General features: G+C 51.4%; 1 protein-coding gene and 1 long non-coding RNA gene across 21 annotated transcripts in view; one reads left to right on the top strand and one right to left on the bottom strand.

Annotated features, from left to right (window-relative positions):
* PKNOX2 (PBX/knotted 1 homeobox 2) overlaps nucleotides 1-17,367 on the bottom strand; it is a 309,127-nt gene that overhangs the window by 1,732 nt on the left and 290,028 nt on the right. For all 20 annotated transcript variants that reach the window (XM_072822559.1, XM_072822557.1, XM_072822554.1 and 17 more), the window contains 3 exons: nucleotides 2,510-2,586; nucleotides 1,481-1,659; nucleotides 1-488 (listed from right to left, as the gene is read on the bottom strand). The exon at nucleotides 1-488 is cut by the window's left edge and continues 1,732 nt beyond it. In XM_072822559.1, the coding sequence (XP_072678660.1) occupies nucleotides 262-488; nucleotides 1,481-1,659; nucleotides 2,510-2,586 (483 nt within the window). In that variant the 3' untranslated portion in view covers nucleotides 1-261. The remainder of the gene's footprint in view (nucleotides 489-1,480; nucleotides 1,660-2,509; nucleotides 2,587-17,367) is intronic.
* On the top strand, nucleotides 5,554-14,528 carry LOC140631188 (uncharacterized). Its single transcript, XR_012028824.1, has 2 exons — nucleotides 5,554-5,814; nucleotides 11,527-14,528. It is a non-coding gene; the product is annotated as an uncharacterized lncRNA (long non-coding RNA).

The following is a 17,367-nucleotide window of genomic DNA, read 5'->3' as shown; positions in this document are numbered from 1 at the left end:
GCCTTTCCGCGCAGGCTGCTTGACGGGTCCCGCAGACGGAGTCCTCTGCAGTTCTGGGGAAGTGGGGCTGGGGTACTCATTGAAGCTTGGTAGTTGGGAAGGAGCAGGTGTCTCCTCTGCATTTCTTCAAGCTACTGATTTGGGGAAGCTAGGGCCTAACTTCCTTGGTGCTGCCTGCCCATGCCCCCCTCCCCCCCACCCTGAAGCCCTCCTGACGACACTCCTCCCCCGCTCGGTGACCAGTGCCATCTGGGCTGCCAACTACTCCAGGGAGTCACTGTGTTCCAAGCCCAGGTCGCTGACATTTGTCGTCTGAAGCTCGTCGGTCTCCTCCTCCAGCTCCTCTTCCTCTTCCTCTTCCATCTCATCCTCATCCTCTTCCTCTGTCCCATCCAATGAGTCATCGTGTGCAGCCATCATAGCCTGCTGCATAGCCATGGTGGCATTGTCTGAGGACAGGGACTGCAGGTTGTCCAGGCTGATGGAACCTGCATGAGAGAAAATGACAAGGGTCAGGGCCAGGAGCCTGTGTTGGGTAGAGTTGGGTAGAGTTGCAGGGACTGGCTCACAGGTGGTCGACAATTCTTGGGTATCAAGTCCCCCAGCCATGGGTCAGCTATGCCCTGCCCCATCCCAAGCAGTGGTGCTCCTAGTTACCATTCACCGAGCGTCTTCCATGTAAGTATGTTAAGTACTTCGACTTTCTAACGGTTCTGTACGGCAGGTGTTATTATCCCTGTTCTGAAGAGGAGGAGACTGAGTCTCAGATGGTTAAGTCATTAGCTCAAGGTGACAGTCAGGCATGATGGAGTTGGGATTCTCCTCTTGGTCTGTCTAGCTCAAAACCTGTTATTTCCGCTACACCTGACGTGGCAATTGCCCAGCACCTGGAACCTGAGCGCAACCGTATAGACGCGCAGGAAGGTATGTACGCGCACACCCACACCTCCACTCCGCTTCCCACACAGAGCCATCTTCACGTGCCGAGCTATAAAATGTCTGGCTCATTGAATTATTCATTGTGCACCAGGCGACCAGCAATTAGAAAAGTGTATCTGGAGGGTGTGATGGAGAAGCTGGGAAAACAAAGCTCTTCCTGGCCTCCGTTCACGAGCCAGCTGCCCGCTTCGGTATTTATAGATGGCCTGGCTCCTGGGGAGCCGTGTAGACACTCATGGACGCTAAGGAACTTTGGGTGGGTGTGGGAGTGAGGAGGGGGCTCTGCTGAGCAGTCATTGACTCAGATGACCATGGACTCCCACTCCTCTTTATGAGGTTGCTTTTTTGGCTCGTTAACACATATGCAGAAACATCCCCTTCTTTCTGGCTCGCACACATCCTTGGAGGGAGATCACTCTTGTGACAGCGCTGCCACTGTCACTCAGGCAAGTAGATGGTCAGCCCTTGCGTCTTTGCAGAGCCTGTCCTGGAGGTCTACCCACCAGCTCCAGTCTAGTGTCCACCTATCCCCAGTTCTTACCGTCCGGGTTTGTCCCTGGGGCGCCACCCTGCTGCTGCAGCACCCCCGCAGCAATGGAGTTGGGCCAGAATCTTTGGGTGGGCCGGTGCTGAGACTTGATCTTCTTGGCTTTCGGGGCAGGGTCTGGGTTGCTGGCATCAAGCATGGGCTGCAGGATGCGCCTCCGGGCATTGATGAACCTGCCCATGGGTAAAGGGAGAGACCTGGTTAGTCACCCCCCGGGGTTGTGTGGCATGTGTGTGCGCATGCACGCATGTGCAGGGAGTGCAGAGCTGCTTCCAGGCTCTCAGCAGCCGATCCACTGTACAGAACAGACTGGGAGCTGATGTAGGGTGTGAAAGCCTAGCCGGGGAAGAGCTCTGGGCCCTGCAAAGCTCATGGAATCACCTGAGCTTGGTAGCCACAAAGCAGCACGGGAGGGATGCATGAGGAGGGTCAGACATCTCTACTCGGGACTCGTCAAAACTGGACAGAGGAAGTAGGGGTCCCCTTAGGCAGAAGCACTATACTCTGACTCTCTCCAGAGGGCCCAGGGCTCTGATCAGGGGGCCCACCTGTTGGGGCTACCGGTCTCCAACCAGACCTTGCTCTCAGGTTTCTAGGACAGCCCAGCCAGACACAGAGAAGGGGAACAGATCCTGCGAAGTCAGAACAGCCAACTCTCCCTCCGCCTTCCCACCCCAGCTTTGCAGAATGTTGTAGTTTTTCAGTTCGCAGAGGTGGCGGCTCCTGCAGGCTCCAAGGCCTGCGCTCCGTGCGCGTCTGCGGTGCAGGCGGGGCTGGGCTTTCCGCACAGGCCTCCAGCGCTGTTCCGGAACCATCTCCCAGCAGAGGGCGCTGAGAAGCTGCAGATGAAGCTCTAGGCCGTTGGGTTGCTGGTGGTTTGGGGTTGATTCTGCTTGGAGCCCAAGGGGAAGACTGCCCAGGGAATGGGCCGGACCGGCTGGGCTGTCTCTCTTCCCCCTACGCAGTCCCTCGCCAGGCAGGTGGCCCCTGGATCCGAGAGCCTTTGGGCGGGCGAGAACTCACCAGTTATTTACTTGCAGGAGGGTGAGGTTTGTCTGGGCTGCGATCTGCCTCTTCTCATCCTCCGTGGGGTAGGGGTGCTGAAATGAGACGGGAAGGGCTAATGCGGGGTGGGCACACGGTGGCCCGGTCCCCTTAGACACAACACAGCACTGTCCTGGCCCAGGCAGCCCAGCGGTTCGGAGCCTAAGTTGGGGAGAGTATGATGTTTGTTTCCCAAAAGCAATGGGACTGGGCTTGGGGGAGGCTGCCCCATGTCTGAGGCTCCCACATTCAGGGCCACCCGGCCCTCAGCACAGTCCCCCCCAGGATGGGGGACCCAACTGGTTTCCCAGGAGTCAGTACGGTTCCATGTTGAGAGCTTCCAAGGCACTTTCACATCCTGACTTGGTCCTCACAGCCAACCCCCAGCAGGCAGGTCAGCATTATTAGTATTAGGTTGACAATGACCTCAAAAGTCCACAGACCTAACAGAAGGTGGTAAACGGGGTATATGAACCAATTCAATCTAAATTGACTGAAATGTACTGAATATCTACTCCGTGCCCAGATTTATGCAGGCCTCCCAGGAGGCAGAAGATAAACAATACTTGGTAACCCGTGAAATGTTGTCCTGCGCTTAATCTCATTTAACAAAGCCTATCACTAACATTTTATGAGATAGGCAGGTTAAGTGTTGTTAGTCCCACTTTACAGATGAAGGAAACAAGTGACTTCTCCAGTGTCCCCCAGGTGGTGGCACCAGCTTCTTTCCATTTTGGTCCCATCTCCCTCCCCTTGCTTCATGCTGCCACTTTGTAAGACTGAGTCCATGTCTTTGTGGCAGTGAGTGAGGAAGTGGTGTCCCAGGGCATTTCAGTCATTGCACTGATGACATGTTTGTCTCCCTCTCTCTTAGACTGTGCTTCATGAGGGCAGAGACCATGTCTTATTAATTCGTCTTATTAATGTATCCCCAGTGCCTTCCACATGCAAATGACATGCAAATGACTCCCAAGTGAAAGAAAGCAGAAACAAAGCAAAGGTTGGGTGGTTTGGGTAATGGGCCCTATAGAAGGTTAGGAGAAATGGGTTGGCCAGGGCGTTGGGAAGGCTGCACAGGTCACATTAGAATGGGAAAGTTTTGGGTGGGGGTGGAATAGGAGTCCTTCTGGGTCCAACTGGGTGGTGAGCCACATGGTGAGCCACATGGTAACTGGGTCTACATGTCTTTGTAAAGTCTTTCCTGGAAAGGTCCCCACACTACCACACCTTGCACCCAGTAGGCATGCAGTAAAGGTGTCATGAGTGTCTGAATAGGTGAGAGCCTTGCCCTTGAAGTGGGGAGGTGGGATCTAGGGGTTCTTAGGGCACAGGGCCAAGCTGTCCAGCCTCCTCTAGCCAGGGTCATTTCTCATAACGGAGGTGCCATTAGAAAGTGCTGCTTAGGCCCAGAGAGTGGGACTCGGATTCAGGCATGTCCCTTAGCCCTACACCATAAAGTCGCCTAGTGGTTAAATGAAATTATGCTCATAAAGTGCTCAATAGGAGGTGGCTTTTCATACTATTATTACGGGATGATGTGAGCAAGGCGCTTAAGGCTGTCTAAGGAATGAGTGTGAGAGCAACAGCCTTGGAAGTGCTCTCATTATCAGTGACAAAGGCAGCAACCTCTGCAGTTGCCTGCAGCAGTCAGGATCATGTGCTGTTCAGATTCGTACTTCTGACCCTGACCACCATGCCAGGGTAGCTGGGCCTTGTGATTCACCCAATATTAAGATTCTAACAAGCAGGAAAACACATCCCTGTCACAGGAGCCAATTTCATCCTAACAGGGAAGGAACAAAGGAAGGCTGGCTGCCCCAGGGCGCAGAGGAGGAGGGGCTCCAGGTTTCTCACACCTTCTGGGGCAGGGCTGGGGTCCAAGCCCTATTTTCCTGCCCCACAGCATTCCAATTTCTCTAGCCATGAGAGGGAGCCAAGCAGCCTCCCTGTCCTTGGACACTCGGTCTGAGAACACAGCAAAAATATGGCAACTTTCTGCCCTTGCCAGGCTGCACTAGGCTCTTTTGTGCCTCCTGGTCCTTGCACCTGCTGTTCCCTCTACTGTAATGCTCTTTCTCCCACTTTTCCACTGTGTGTATTTCTGAGCTTCTGGGGAGACGTGTCACAGATCAGATCCCCTGTGAGGCATTTCCCAACTTGCTGGGGCAGAGTTAGTGATGGCTAATGTTTGAGTAACTGCATTTAGCCCGTTATATGGTGGGAGGTCTCCCTAGGAGACTGGGACTTGCTTTCAGGCAGGACCTGGGTCTTATCCGACACTGTATCTCCAGGGTCCAGCCCAGGCAGGGGCGGTGTTCAGTGTCTGTGTGTGGAACACACGAGCGAGCCAACACAAGGAGGAGATGGCCAACTTGTTTCCTGAGCAGAGAGGCTGTCCCTGTCCGCTGTGCGGCCCATCCGCCCACAGGTGAGGGGAGGCTGCTGCCCCCTGGCTGCTGGCGAGTGAAGGACACCTGGCTGTCGCCGCTCACAGCTCAGAGCCAGAAAGGCTACAGACAAAAGGGAAAAAACGCCTCTACAAGCGGGGAGTGTGGGCACCGGGCAGTAAGAGAAGGGTGGGCTGGACTGGTCAGGGAGGACTTCCCTAGCAAGGTGGGACTTCAGCTGGACTTTGAAGACTGGCCAAGCCATCCTAGCAAAGGAGAGGATGGGCGTTCCAGGCAGGAGCCTTGCACCAAGACTTACATTGAAGCCAGTCAGATGCAAATCTCTTCCACTCTTAAAGACCTCCAGGGAAGGAAGGACATCCTTCAGCCTCCCATGGAGGGATAATGTGTGCTGTGTCCAAGCCCACATTCTGAGTGGATGTCATAAATCCACAGGTTGATATGCTCCCATTGAATGGAGAGGGTGAGAGGCAGTGTCACTGAACTGGCTGGTTGTTCTCTTATGGGGAGAGAGAGAGAGAGAGAGAGAGAGAGAGAGAGAGAGAGAGAAGCCTCTTATCCTCCCAACAGTGCAAATGCCACCACCCATCCCGCCTGGAAGCAGTATCTCAGGAGGCACGTGGTGGAGGCCACGGGGTGAGTGGCAGCTTTGGCCCAGCTCTAGGGACAGGTGTGTCGGCCAGAACATTCCTGGCACCACATCTGAGTGCTCATAGGAGCAGTCCAGCTTGTACACGCCTCAGACCAGATGATTCCTGAGGACAGAGTCAAAATAGTCCTGGCTCCTGGACAGACCTCGATTTGCTCAGTGCTACTTTTAGCACAATTGGAAAGGCTCGGGGCCAAGGACGGGAAGAGGAGTCAAAAGAGATCGTGGTAAGCCATCAAACCATACTAGCTACTCTCTGGTCATTATTTGGAAGAACTCCTCGGGAGTTGGGAGGGAAGCAGGCAGCAGCTTTCTGGAAGTAGGTAATCCTTCCTTGAAAAAGGGATACAGAATGGGCCAGAAAATGACAGATCTTTCTCAGGGCAGCCACGGAGCCTCACACAAGTAGGCAGAGCCGCCTAATGGTCAAGAGCGCAGCCTTTGGACCTTTGGAGAGGTCAAGTCCTGCACTCCACCCCCCCCCCCACTGCCCCCCTTACTGGCTATGTGAGCTTGGAGATTTGTTGTTTTACATCTTCCATCTTTAGTTTCCTTAGCTTAAAATGGAAATAACAGAACAGTGCGAACCTCTTGGACTTGGGGGCTGGTTTAGTGAGATACTGTGGGTAAAGCACGTAGGCTTCATGGACTCACTCTGTGCAATGTAGCAAAGCCTCCCAGACATCACATTGCCAACTGTTCAGTCTCCAGAGAAGGGCAGGGCAGCGTTGACACCGAGTAGGTGTTTCATGGTGCCCCAGCTGCCATAGGAAGTTCCTCTGAAATCTGACCTAACCTCTTCCCTGCCTCTTTCTGACACCTTGCTTTATGACCTCCTCACTCAGGTGTCATCTGCCCTAAATGGAGGCTGAAGGCACCTTCGGGTGAAGGGTGAGTCCCACATGGGGTTCTTGGTCTGAAAGAAGTATGGCCAGGGCTGGTTCATGGGTCCCTGGCCACACTTCTTTCACCCGAACACTGTCTTGGCCCAGGCAGCTAAGCACGAGGCCAGCCAGTCACCAAGGGAGGTAGCACAGGGGAAGCAGCAGCCCGCTGGTGTCAGTGGCCTGGTGCTACTAGTGAAGCAGGGCTTGGAGCCAGTTTTCCTTCCTCACTTTCCCGCCGAGACCAAGCATTGCACTGGCAGAGGTGCCAGCCCTCTTCCCTTCTCACTCCTGACCAACTGTGGGCATGTACCCTGGGGCAGCTCCAACTCCGTGGGCACAGCCTTGCTCTAGGGGCAGACGCTAGCCCAAGGGAGGCTGTTGGGATGGTGAGGGGCCCCAAAACAACCACATTGTCATCACACCTGAGATGCCGTCAATGGGAGGGTGCACACTGATTTCAGAGATGCTCAGTGGAAAAAAATGAACCTTTTAGAGAGGAGAGAAGCCCAGGAACTCCTCTTTCTTACTGTAATGCGCCTTGTGCAGACTTTCCATTCTTCTATCTCTCCTTTAGACTCCCCTCCCCTTATAATTGTACCCACACAGAAAGGCGCAAAGAACTAAAATGTAGAGCTTTATGTATTATCACCAACACCAGTGGGACCGCCACCCAGGCAAAAAAAATAGGGTATTATCAGCACCCAAAAGTTCCCCTTGTGTACTTTCCCAATCACCACCTTCAAAGATTTCCTCCCTGGAGATAACTGGATTTTTACAGTACTTTCTTGCTTTTCTTTATAGTTTTCCTATGTATGTTACATCCTTAAACATCATGGTTTACTTCCGCCTGGTGTTTGGATCCTCTATAAATGGAATCTGCTAGCAGGCAGGATTTCACTCCACAGTACAATTGTGAGATTCCTCTTCCGTAGTTCTGTGTAACTGTAGCTATTCATTTTCATTGCTTTACAGTTTTCTCTCATAAAAAATCTGCCGCCTTCTGGTTCTTCACCCTCCTGCAATCCTGGACCTGTTTTCCCTCCCTCTGGTTTCTCTTTCAATCCATCCTTCATGCTGCAGCAAGACTGGTCCTTCCTCACTTGGCCCCAGTGCCTCATGGCCGCGGGGGCACCTCTCCTCTGAGTTCGAACGCTTACCCTATCCCGGGTTCCACACACTACCTGGATGATTTGTGGAATTGTCTTTCACTCCAACCAGATGTACAGAATGTTTTTGAGGAAATGAGGCTCCCACCTTTCTTTCTACCCCCACCTCATCAGTGCCAAAGAAAATGCCTGACACATGGTAGGTGTTCAGCATGTGTCCGTGGAGTGGATGATCATAGGAACCGAAGGGGTTAAGTGGTGGTTGTCACCATTCCCCAGGTGTCTTTGTGAGTGAAGAGGAGTGGGAGAGGGTGGGGAGCATCAGTGAGCCAGACTCCCCAGGAATACTCCCTATAATCAAGCCACCCTACTTCCTAAAAGGGTGGGTTGTTCCATGCATGTTTGTGGGGAGGAGATTGGAGTACTTAGGGTCTATAGAGGCATACTGGCCAGCTTTCTGAAGGAGTCTTCGGGGTAGCACAGTAAGACTTGGGTAAGAACATGAACTCTAGAGCCAGACTGTCTGGCTTTGAACACTGGTCTCTCACCAGCTCAAGGCCTTGAGCTTGTTACTTGGGTTCGTCTTCTGTAAAATGGGGAAAATAATCCCACCTACCTCTGAGGTGGCAAAGAGGATTAAATGAGTTAATATTTGAAAGGTGCTTAGAACAGTGCCTGGCACTCTGTGTTTCTTAAATAAATAAATAACAAATAAAATAAATCTGCTGCTTGGCACATGTGGCTCGATCTCTATGAAAGCCACAGGTTGTTTTTCTGACAGATGGCAAGAGCCCCCAGCAGCTCCTTCCGTGCATGGAGAGATGTGCTCCTTTGTTCAAATGGTTTTATTTCCTGGAATCTGGGACTGCTCCAGCCCCTGTGCACATATGATGGGGTGTTTTCCCCTAACCTGGATCTCAGGCTTCTCGGGGGATGCTGTGAGGCTGTAAATCTCCCCTGGCCATTTTTTTGGGTGGGATCTTTGAGAGCTGCAGGCTCCCATGGAGCGTCCTGGGGCTCAGTGCAAGCCGTGCCTCCCACACCTCCTGTCTTCTGGGATCAGCTCCAACCAACCCTGCCACTGACCAGTCAATTGTCAATAAGTCCCTGTCTTTGCTGGAGACCACCGAACTTGCCTCTATCCCTGGGACTCACTGCTGCTGAAGCAGCCAGTGTGGCTCACACCCTGGGACTATGGGTGTCCTAGGGCATGCTTCCACCACTCTCCATCTGTCCTGGGGAGTTGAGGGCAGCTTCCAGGGGTCTGCTCTCCCCATGTCCCTATAGTGAAAGCTAGGTGGGAGAAAATAGTTTCATATCATAGGCAGGAATCCAAGACCTAATATTTCTCTGGCACAGAAAGATAAATGCAACCAAGACACAGTCAGCCTCACTTCCCGCTCCTGGTGTACCTTCCCCCGGAGTTCTACAGGTACAGATGCCTGAGCAGCATGGGACAGACAACAGTTATGGCATGACAAGGAGCCACAGAGTTCCCTGGGCTCTGGATGGTGTGGGGATGTGGCAAGTAAAGGGGAGAGCAGGAGTTAATGCTCAAAACACTAGGAGGAGGGGTCAGTTTCCTTGGTCTGCAACAATCACAGCCCAGACAGGGGCAGTGATGGTCAATCGGGAGAGAATTCTCATCCAGACAACTCCTGCTTCCCTCCCTACTCCATTCTAAATCCTAGCCACCCTTCCAGGTCTGGCCCAAATCTCATCTCTTCCACTAGACCCTAACTTTGTTCATCAGCATTACATGCAGGACTTGTTAAAAGCGATAGCTCAGTCATGCAAGAGCCCTTGAAGTCTCCTCTCCCACTGGGCAGGAGTCCTTGGTACCAGCACTTTCAGCGATGCACCCAAACAAGTTACAGGTGTGCAGAGATAGAGCTGGTGTGGCTCGGCGGGGTCTGGGCTGGCGGGAATGCCCTAGCTGGTCTCCAACTGTAAGTGGTGTAGTTGTTTTCCTACCATTTCCTGTGTGGACCATCCTGAAGAAGGCGGGGGAACGTGGCCCTGCAGTGCCAGTGTGCAGTGTGCAACCCTTTGCTCTGATGGTTGGGAGAGTCTTTCTATTGAGCTCAAGTCTTCTGTCTTGAGAGACATCCAGCCAGAGAGCCTAGACTGTTCTCTGAAATCACACAGAAGCCTACTGCACTGCCTCTTCCTGCATAACAAGAGTTACCACCACTTACTGGATGCCTACAGTTTTTGGCTAACTTTGAATACTTACAATGTTCACAGAGTATGCGGTCAAAATACCTGACATGTATTCTCATTGAATTTTCCAGGTACCTATGAAATAGGCATCATTATTCACATTTTACGCCTGAGAAAACCGAGTCCAGAGGGGTTAAAAAAACTGGCTCCAGGTTATACATGCAGTGAGTGGCGGAGCCCAGACTCACACCCCCTGTATCTTTAACCACATCCACTCCACCTCTGGGCTAGACCATCTGTCAGGCGCTGCGCTTTTTAGCATATTATTGATCATCTTCGCCATAGGTGGGTATCATTATCTCTACTCTATGAAGAGGTAATGAGCATCAAGAGGTGCTAGTTGACCCGTTCAAGGTCATATCGCAACTACAAAAATGGAGCTCGAATCAGTCTCAGGTCTGTCTGCCTCCAAAACCCTTGTTCCTTATACTATACCGTGCTGGTCCTAAAGGAACAAATCTTTTCTATGGACCGAACATCCCCAGTCCCCTTAACCATTCATGATGTGACATGTTTCCTGTTAAGGGTCGTTTGAACAGACATTTCCCCATCCCAGCTGCTCTTCTCTGGACACAACTTGTCAAAGGACCTTTTGAAATGTGATGGCCAGTTCTGGACATGCTAATCTGGATGTGTCTGACCAGCACAGATGGTCAAACTCCTCTCATCTACATGGATTCCTCCATTCTTGAACCCCTTGAGTGTGTGTGTATGTGTGAGCATGTGCATGCTAGTACCTGATTATATCATGGGTTGACCACTCATGGTTTATGTGTCTAATTTGTTTCCCTAATTAAATGATCAGTCCCTTGAGTGCTGAAATCATGTCTCATTACCCAAAACTTAGGTGTTAGGGGATAGATACTGTATTTGGAACTTAGATCACTGTTTCCCATAGAAACAGTGATATTCTTTTTTTTTTTTTTTTTTTTTTAATTAGCTAGGTTTCCAGGCTAGCCTCAAAGGCTGATTTAGTTAGAGATCTGTGTTCTGGTGGAAGGAAGCCCCCAGGACTCATGGACAAACAAGAGATCTTGTTCTATTTTCAGGGAGTGGACTAGACCAGAGTAAATTCTGAGATAGGTGAGCACAGACTCCGTCTTTTTTTCTTTTCCTGGGCCCTGTTGGCACTTCTCAGTACCTCTTCTCAAAGCCCCGGGGCCCTCATGTGACTCTGCAGTCAGCCTTCCCAATCTGAAGCCTCTGGCTGCTAGGACTTCAGGGTCAAATCTCCTGAAACTATATTCATGATGAGGTAGATAAAACTCATCAGATTCTCAAGAGGTCTGGGGGGTTGGGGGCGAGGGGTGGTCTCAAAGAGGTTAAGAACAATTGCTAGAAACCTTTCCTCTGGCGCCCCATTCTGGTTTGCCTCCTCAAAGTGCTGTGTTAAAAAATATTCTAATCTTCATTTGCTACTGCTAACAAGCACTGGCACTCTTCCCATGAAGCTGATCTTAGCTGAGTGGGAGTAAAAAAGCAAGCTTTGGAACTAATTCATACTAAGCTGTGAATGAATGATGGCATCCTGGCCTCTCCATTGGCATCTGTTTTTGACAGGGATTGGAGACTTGTAAGTGGATCTCTGATGAGTGGAATTTCAGATTGTGTGGCAAAGTTAAAGGAAAAAGTAGCAGACAAGATATTCCGGAACAAAAATGGTCTCTCTAAGTCTCTCTGAGCTGTTTTTTTGCTTTTCAACTTTTCTTGCTCTTCCCCACAGATTCCCTAGAAGTGTCAAGATTTCTCTCAGCTTCTTGTGAGACAGGACAGATTATGGGGACTCCCGGAGTGAGATGGGAGGCATCTGCAACAGTAGCTGTGTCTGTATCGGGACAAAGTACTTTCACACACATCTTATTCCATCCTCACAACAACACTGTGAGCTGGGTCTCATGATTCCCATTTTAAAGCAGAGGAGACTGAGACCTGATGAGGTCAGGCAGCCTGCCCCCGGCCTCCTGGCTAGGTAAGAAAGGACATGACACTCGAATCCGGAGCTTGCCTCCCGTATCATGCCCGTTCCACAGGCCACACTCTTTCTGTGGGTAAGAGACACCACCGTTCCTAAGTCAGTTCTAGGTGGATCCTCTCAGTGGGTCTCTGACGGAGACAGATGCATATTCCTCGGGGCTTTAGTACCATGTTAGGCATGGGGAAGGTGGCAAGACACACAAAGAATGTTTGTTGAGTAACTGGAGATAACACCAAGGCACAGAGGCAACCAGCTGGCTTTCACGTCCACATGCCCTCCTTGGCCAGGAGCCACGCTCAGGGCACACGCCGTACCCGGGTATGTGGCAGCCTGTTTCCCCCGGCAGGGCTGAGCCCGGCATGTGAGGCTCTGGGGCTGTGGGTGAGAATAGCTGGGAATCTGACAAAGACTCGCTAAGATAAGGCCACGCTCACATCACGTGGAGTACCAGAATGTTCATAGGAGCATTACTCAGAAGCCAAAAAGTGGAAACAACCCAAACGTCCATCAGCTAATGAGCAGATAAACAAAATGTGGTCTGTCCATGCAGTGGAATTCTGTTCAGCCATAAAGCAGAAGGAAGCACTCATGCGGGTTACAACACGGATGAACCTTGGAAACAGAAGTCAAAGAAGCCAGTCACAGAAGACCGAGTATGATAAACCTATTCACGGGAAAGATCCAAAATCAGCAAATCCATAAAGACCCGAAGTAGATGACTGGTTTCTAGGGGCTGGGGAGCAATAGCTAACGGGTACAGAACTTCTTCCAGTGATGAAAATACTCTGAAATTCAATGGTGATGATTGCGCAAGTCTCAATATACTAAAAATCTCTGACTTTACTTATAAAGGGTGAATGTTGGTATGTGAATTATAATTCAATTAAAAAAAAGTCATACAGAGAAGGCCCCGGGTGCATTTTGTGACAGCCGCATAGAGTTCACGGGACGGCCCTGGAGCCAGGCCCTCGGCCATCGAGTGGCCGCGTGGAAGGGCAGCCCTCTCGACCATAGGGTGGGACGGGATGGCAGCAGGCATAGTCCACGCTGTGACCCTGGCCAGATGCCACACGAGCGGTGTCAGTGTGATGGATGGAGAAGGGAGAGGGAAGGAAGGGATGGTGAGGCGGCCTCATTGTATCTGGAAACTAGGGCTGGCATATAAATCTCCTGCCCCCCGTCTCCCCGCCAGGACAGGGCTCTGGGTCTCCACTGAGAGCCTCCGCTGACAGCCAAGGTTCCCCTTTGCTTCACCTAGACTTTGAGTGGGAGCCGAGAGATGCTCTGGTGTCTTGGGTCAATGCAGAGGCAGTGTAACCCCAGTGGGTGAGGAATTAGAGCCTCGAGGTACCACAGACCTGAGTTCAAATCCCACGAGATGTTGGGGAGCGTGTTCCCTTCTTCGAGTCTACTTTTGCTACCGGCACAAAGAAGATTATAGTAGTACCCAGCTCCTGTGCTGGCCGGGTGGATTAAAGGAGATGATGCTGGAAGACGCTTAGCCTGGATCTGGCCTGCGCAGTGAAGGAGCCGCTGCTTTGATGTGCGGCGGGGCCAGCTGGGGACTGGTTTCCTCTCTGGGATCTCCCCACATGCAGAGAATATTCTAGAATGTTGCTCCTGTGCTTTTGTGGCAAAAGTGCAGAGAACAGTCATACTTCGGGTGGGAATGAGCAGCATGGCCCGGCCCGGGGTGCTGGGATCCGGAGCAGAGGGGATGGAGGCAGAAGCTGGGAGGGAAGAGCGGTGCCTCTCCCTCCCCATCCCGTGGAGAGGACCCTCTGCAGGGTTTTCTCCTCCAGCCTGGGTTTGCTATGGAGTTATTGCTTCCAGCAGGAGTTTGGCTTCTTTGAGCCAAAAAGCAATAGCAAGAAAATATCACTGGATTCTTCAGGGACACAACAGCGAGCAGCTAATGGAAGAAACCTTCCCAATCTCACTGCAGCCTGACAGCAAAAGGGCTCTGGGGTTTAAGCTCCATCTCAAGAGCATTCTGTCCTCTGAATCCACTTCGGTAGCTCCGCATGCCGCACGAGAGTGGAAATGACAAGAAGCCTCAGATTCAGGACAAAAGGAATCAAAGAATACTAACTTCTCCCAGAGGGAAAGAAGACAACGGGAAAAACTAGTATTTACTACAGAAGTTTGAATAAGCAACCCCTACCAACCGAGATTGTAGATTTACAATGTTCTCCATTTCTTCCGCAGACCATGACAACCGCCGTCCACATCGTTCTGGGTGCTCGGGATGAATAGGCTACTGTGTAGGGGGTTCATCAGACCCTCTATCTGCTTATCAGGAAGTCCGCAGCGTGTGTATCCAGACTGGCTTATGCCAGTTTTATGTGTTAGTGTGATGATGTACAATTTAACTATTCTGGGAACCAATGAAATATGAATGCAAAAAGAAAGTTATTCTTGCTAAGAAAACGAAGTGGAATGCTTTGGAGAGACTGGGGACTCCGATTTCTTTAAAAAATGCCCTGTAGTGAGGATCTTGAGACAAACGTAAGAGGTTGGAATACATAATAAAAATCTAGAAAGATCCCCTGGCCAGATTACTTCCCAGACCTCAAAGTTCTTATCCCATGTTAAATAAAGACGGAATTTATAGATGTTCTATTATGGGAGAGGTTTGTGCAAGTAAAAGGACAACGTCTCATCAGAAAAAGATCGTGGCCCTGTATCAAGGCATTAGCAAATCAATATATATGCATATCTTCTAAATTAAAATAAAATGTATCTTTCTAATGGCTGTGCCTTTCTTGGGCCAACTTTTCCAACGAACCAATCAACACATTGAAATCTGTCCTTTTTCATGCATTTTTCTACCCTTTTCCCCTAAAACCGAACAGCTACTTTGTGCAGATACGGTGTTACTGCAGAATTCTATTTCCCAAGAGCTACTATCTCCGAGTTGTTCCTCAAAGAGACAGTGCAAACGAGGGGGGTGGGGAAGGGGCTTTGAGTAACCAAATATGTTTAGGGAAAGCTTCCAACCATGCCCCCTCTTGTGAATTGGCAATGCCCCTCCCTAGCACACTAAGAGTCAAGAACTGAGCTAAACTTTGTATAACTCAGATTTTCCCAAATTCCTTTACCCTGTATCAGGAGCAACGCCTGTAACATCCTATAAAGGTGCACACTCTGGGAATCAAATCTTTAGGGCCCACATAAGAGGTATAATGTATAATCCCCGTTCTGGAGCAATCTACAAGGAGTCAGAGACACGAGACATGTACGTTTGACCCATACATACATACGCAGAACACGTAAATAACAGTCTTCATCAGAATATTTTTAGGGTCAAATGATGGTAAAAATATATAAAAAAATATATATTTTTTCAGTAGATGTTTATAGATCAGAACAACAGATCCGGCGTCCACCTCTAATTTTCACAAACCGTGGGCCTTGGTCTCAAGAACTCGCTCTTAGTCCACTGTTCTAGAAAGTTCAAAGAGGATTCACATTTCTTAAATGTGACTATGTGCCAGGTTTGGCTCTTTATCCGTGTTATTTCATTTAGTTTTGATAAGCACGGGAAACGGGTATTATCTTTTTTCTTTAGATGCAGGGAGATTGCACAGCCAGTGGCAGGGGCCTCAATTCGTACCCGTCTGTCTGGCCTCGAGGCCTGCCTTCTTTTCGCTGCGCCCTGTCACCCAGTCTTTATAGCCTCTCCTGAGCTAGGGTTTGGGCGCCTGTGCACCCACCGATATCTGGGTAGCCGGGCTGACGCATGGCCCAGCCTGGGCCTGCAGAGGACAGCTGTGCCATGCTGTGTCCCTAGAGCCTGGACTTCTCCCCATCCCCTTCCCTGGCTCGTCCACAGGTTCTGAGTTGTAACTTTTTTTTTAAAGGCCTGCGGGTCACTCCGTTGTCCTCTCCTGATGGTCGCTGTGAGGAAGGCATTAGCTGGGGGAGGACTTTGCCAATGTTAAGTGCTTTATTAATAGTATCCGCACTGAGTGCACTCTGAGCTGGAGAGGGTCCAGGGGTGGGAGGGTGTGGGCAGAAAGTCTTACTCATGCTTTTCAGCAAGCCCTCTCCAGGGTTCCCGGGCCCATCTGTAGAGCTGATCGGGGCCCTTCCTTCTCTTCTGCGTACGCTCAGCAACTCCCCCCTCTCTCTTCACCTCTACCTTCCTCTGCCTTCCCCAGGCAGGCTGGCAGTGGCCATGGAGGGGAAAGAAATGACACTAAGTTATAGAGGGGCGCTGAGCAGGAACAGGCCAAGAGGGCGGGATGTGACCTGGAATCCAAGGTCAGAGGGGAGCACAGCCAGGAGGGGCTGATAGGATGACCCTTGAGTCTCAGCCTAAGACTTAAGTCAGGGGTGAGATGCGAAGGGACAGTGGGAAGTGGCTGAGGCAGGAGCCCCGCACAGGCGATGGGGGTCAGTGCAAGGTGCTGGCCTGGGCGCCCCGGCTGGTGGGCAGGGGAATTGGTCTGGTCATCCTTCCCCTCCGACGCTTGCCTTTTCTCTCCTTCAGAAGTGAGGCTGTAGGTGGGTTCACATCAGTCTTCAAAAATGCATGGGGTTGGGGAGGCAGGAAGGACAGGGACTAACAGCTGTGAAGCACCTCAGTGTGCGAGGTCTTGGCGTTAACTTCGCTGCTTCCTGAGTGTGAGTGTGTCTAGGTTACAGAGTGAGAGGTTAAGTATAGATCTGAGCTCAGGTCTGGCTGCCTCAGGAGCCCATGAGCTTTCCACCGCACCCACAGTCTATAGTCACACACCATTGCCACGGACCCACGGCTGGGGGTGGGGGGAGAGGACCAGCTGCTGCCATCTTGGCTGTGACAGGCCAGGGCACAGAAACAGGTCCTTCCCCGAGAGCCCTTCTTCCCATGGGTGGGGCTGGGAACTGTAGCTGGACACTGAGCTCACTGGGCCCCTGGGGCTCTTTGACAGTGTGGAGAACCAGAACAGGCAGGAGGCCTGGACATCCCTGCCACCATCTTCTGCCACTGAGTCAGAGCTGCTCCCAAGAGGCCTGAGGAAGGACCTGGCCCTGGCTCCCTGGCTTCATCACTAGGATCTCAGAGTCTCTCCAACCTCATCCCCTCACCTTGACCCTAGGCCTTCCAGTCTCTTCTCTCCAAACTAGGTTCCTGATTGTTCTCTAGTTGGTGCTTTCAAAATGTGCTTCCTCAGCAAAGCACTGAGGGGGCCCCAAGACCCTAGAGCTGGAGGGTGGACCTGTGTGGGGAGATGCAGAGGCCCAGCCCCACACTGGTCACCATGGAGCAATTCTGGGTGTGTGGGCCTAGTGCTTCCAGGCCAGAGTCCCTAGGATGCCCACATCTGAGCACCACAGCCCAGGCTCAGGCGCCATGGCTTCTGGAGGTACTCCTATTTCAAATAAAGGGTTGTTGATTGACAGACTGATTAATTCCTATGATCCGGGATCCCTGGGTGGCGCAGTGGTTTCGTGCCTGTCTTTGGCCCAGGGCGCCATCCTGGAGACCCGGGATCGAATCCCATGTCGGGCTCCCGGTGCATGGAGCCTGCTTCTCCCTCTGCCTGTGTCTCTGCCTCTCTCTCTCTCTCTGTGTCTCTATGAATAAATAAATAAAAATCTTTA

The sequence above is a fragment of the Canis lupus genome, chromosome 3 (assembly GCF_048164855.1).
Source record: "Canis lupus baileyi chromosome 3, mCanLup2.hap1, whole genome shotgun sequence".
NCBI lineage: Eukaryota > Metazoa > Chordata > Mammalia > Carnivora > Canidae > Canis > Canis lupus.
The sequence above is the reverse complement of the archived record's forward strand: the minus strand, read 5'-3'. Positions and strand labels throughout refer to the sequence as shown.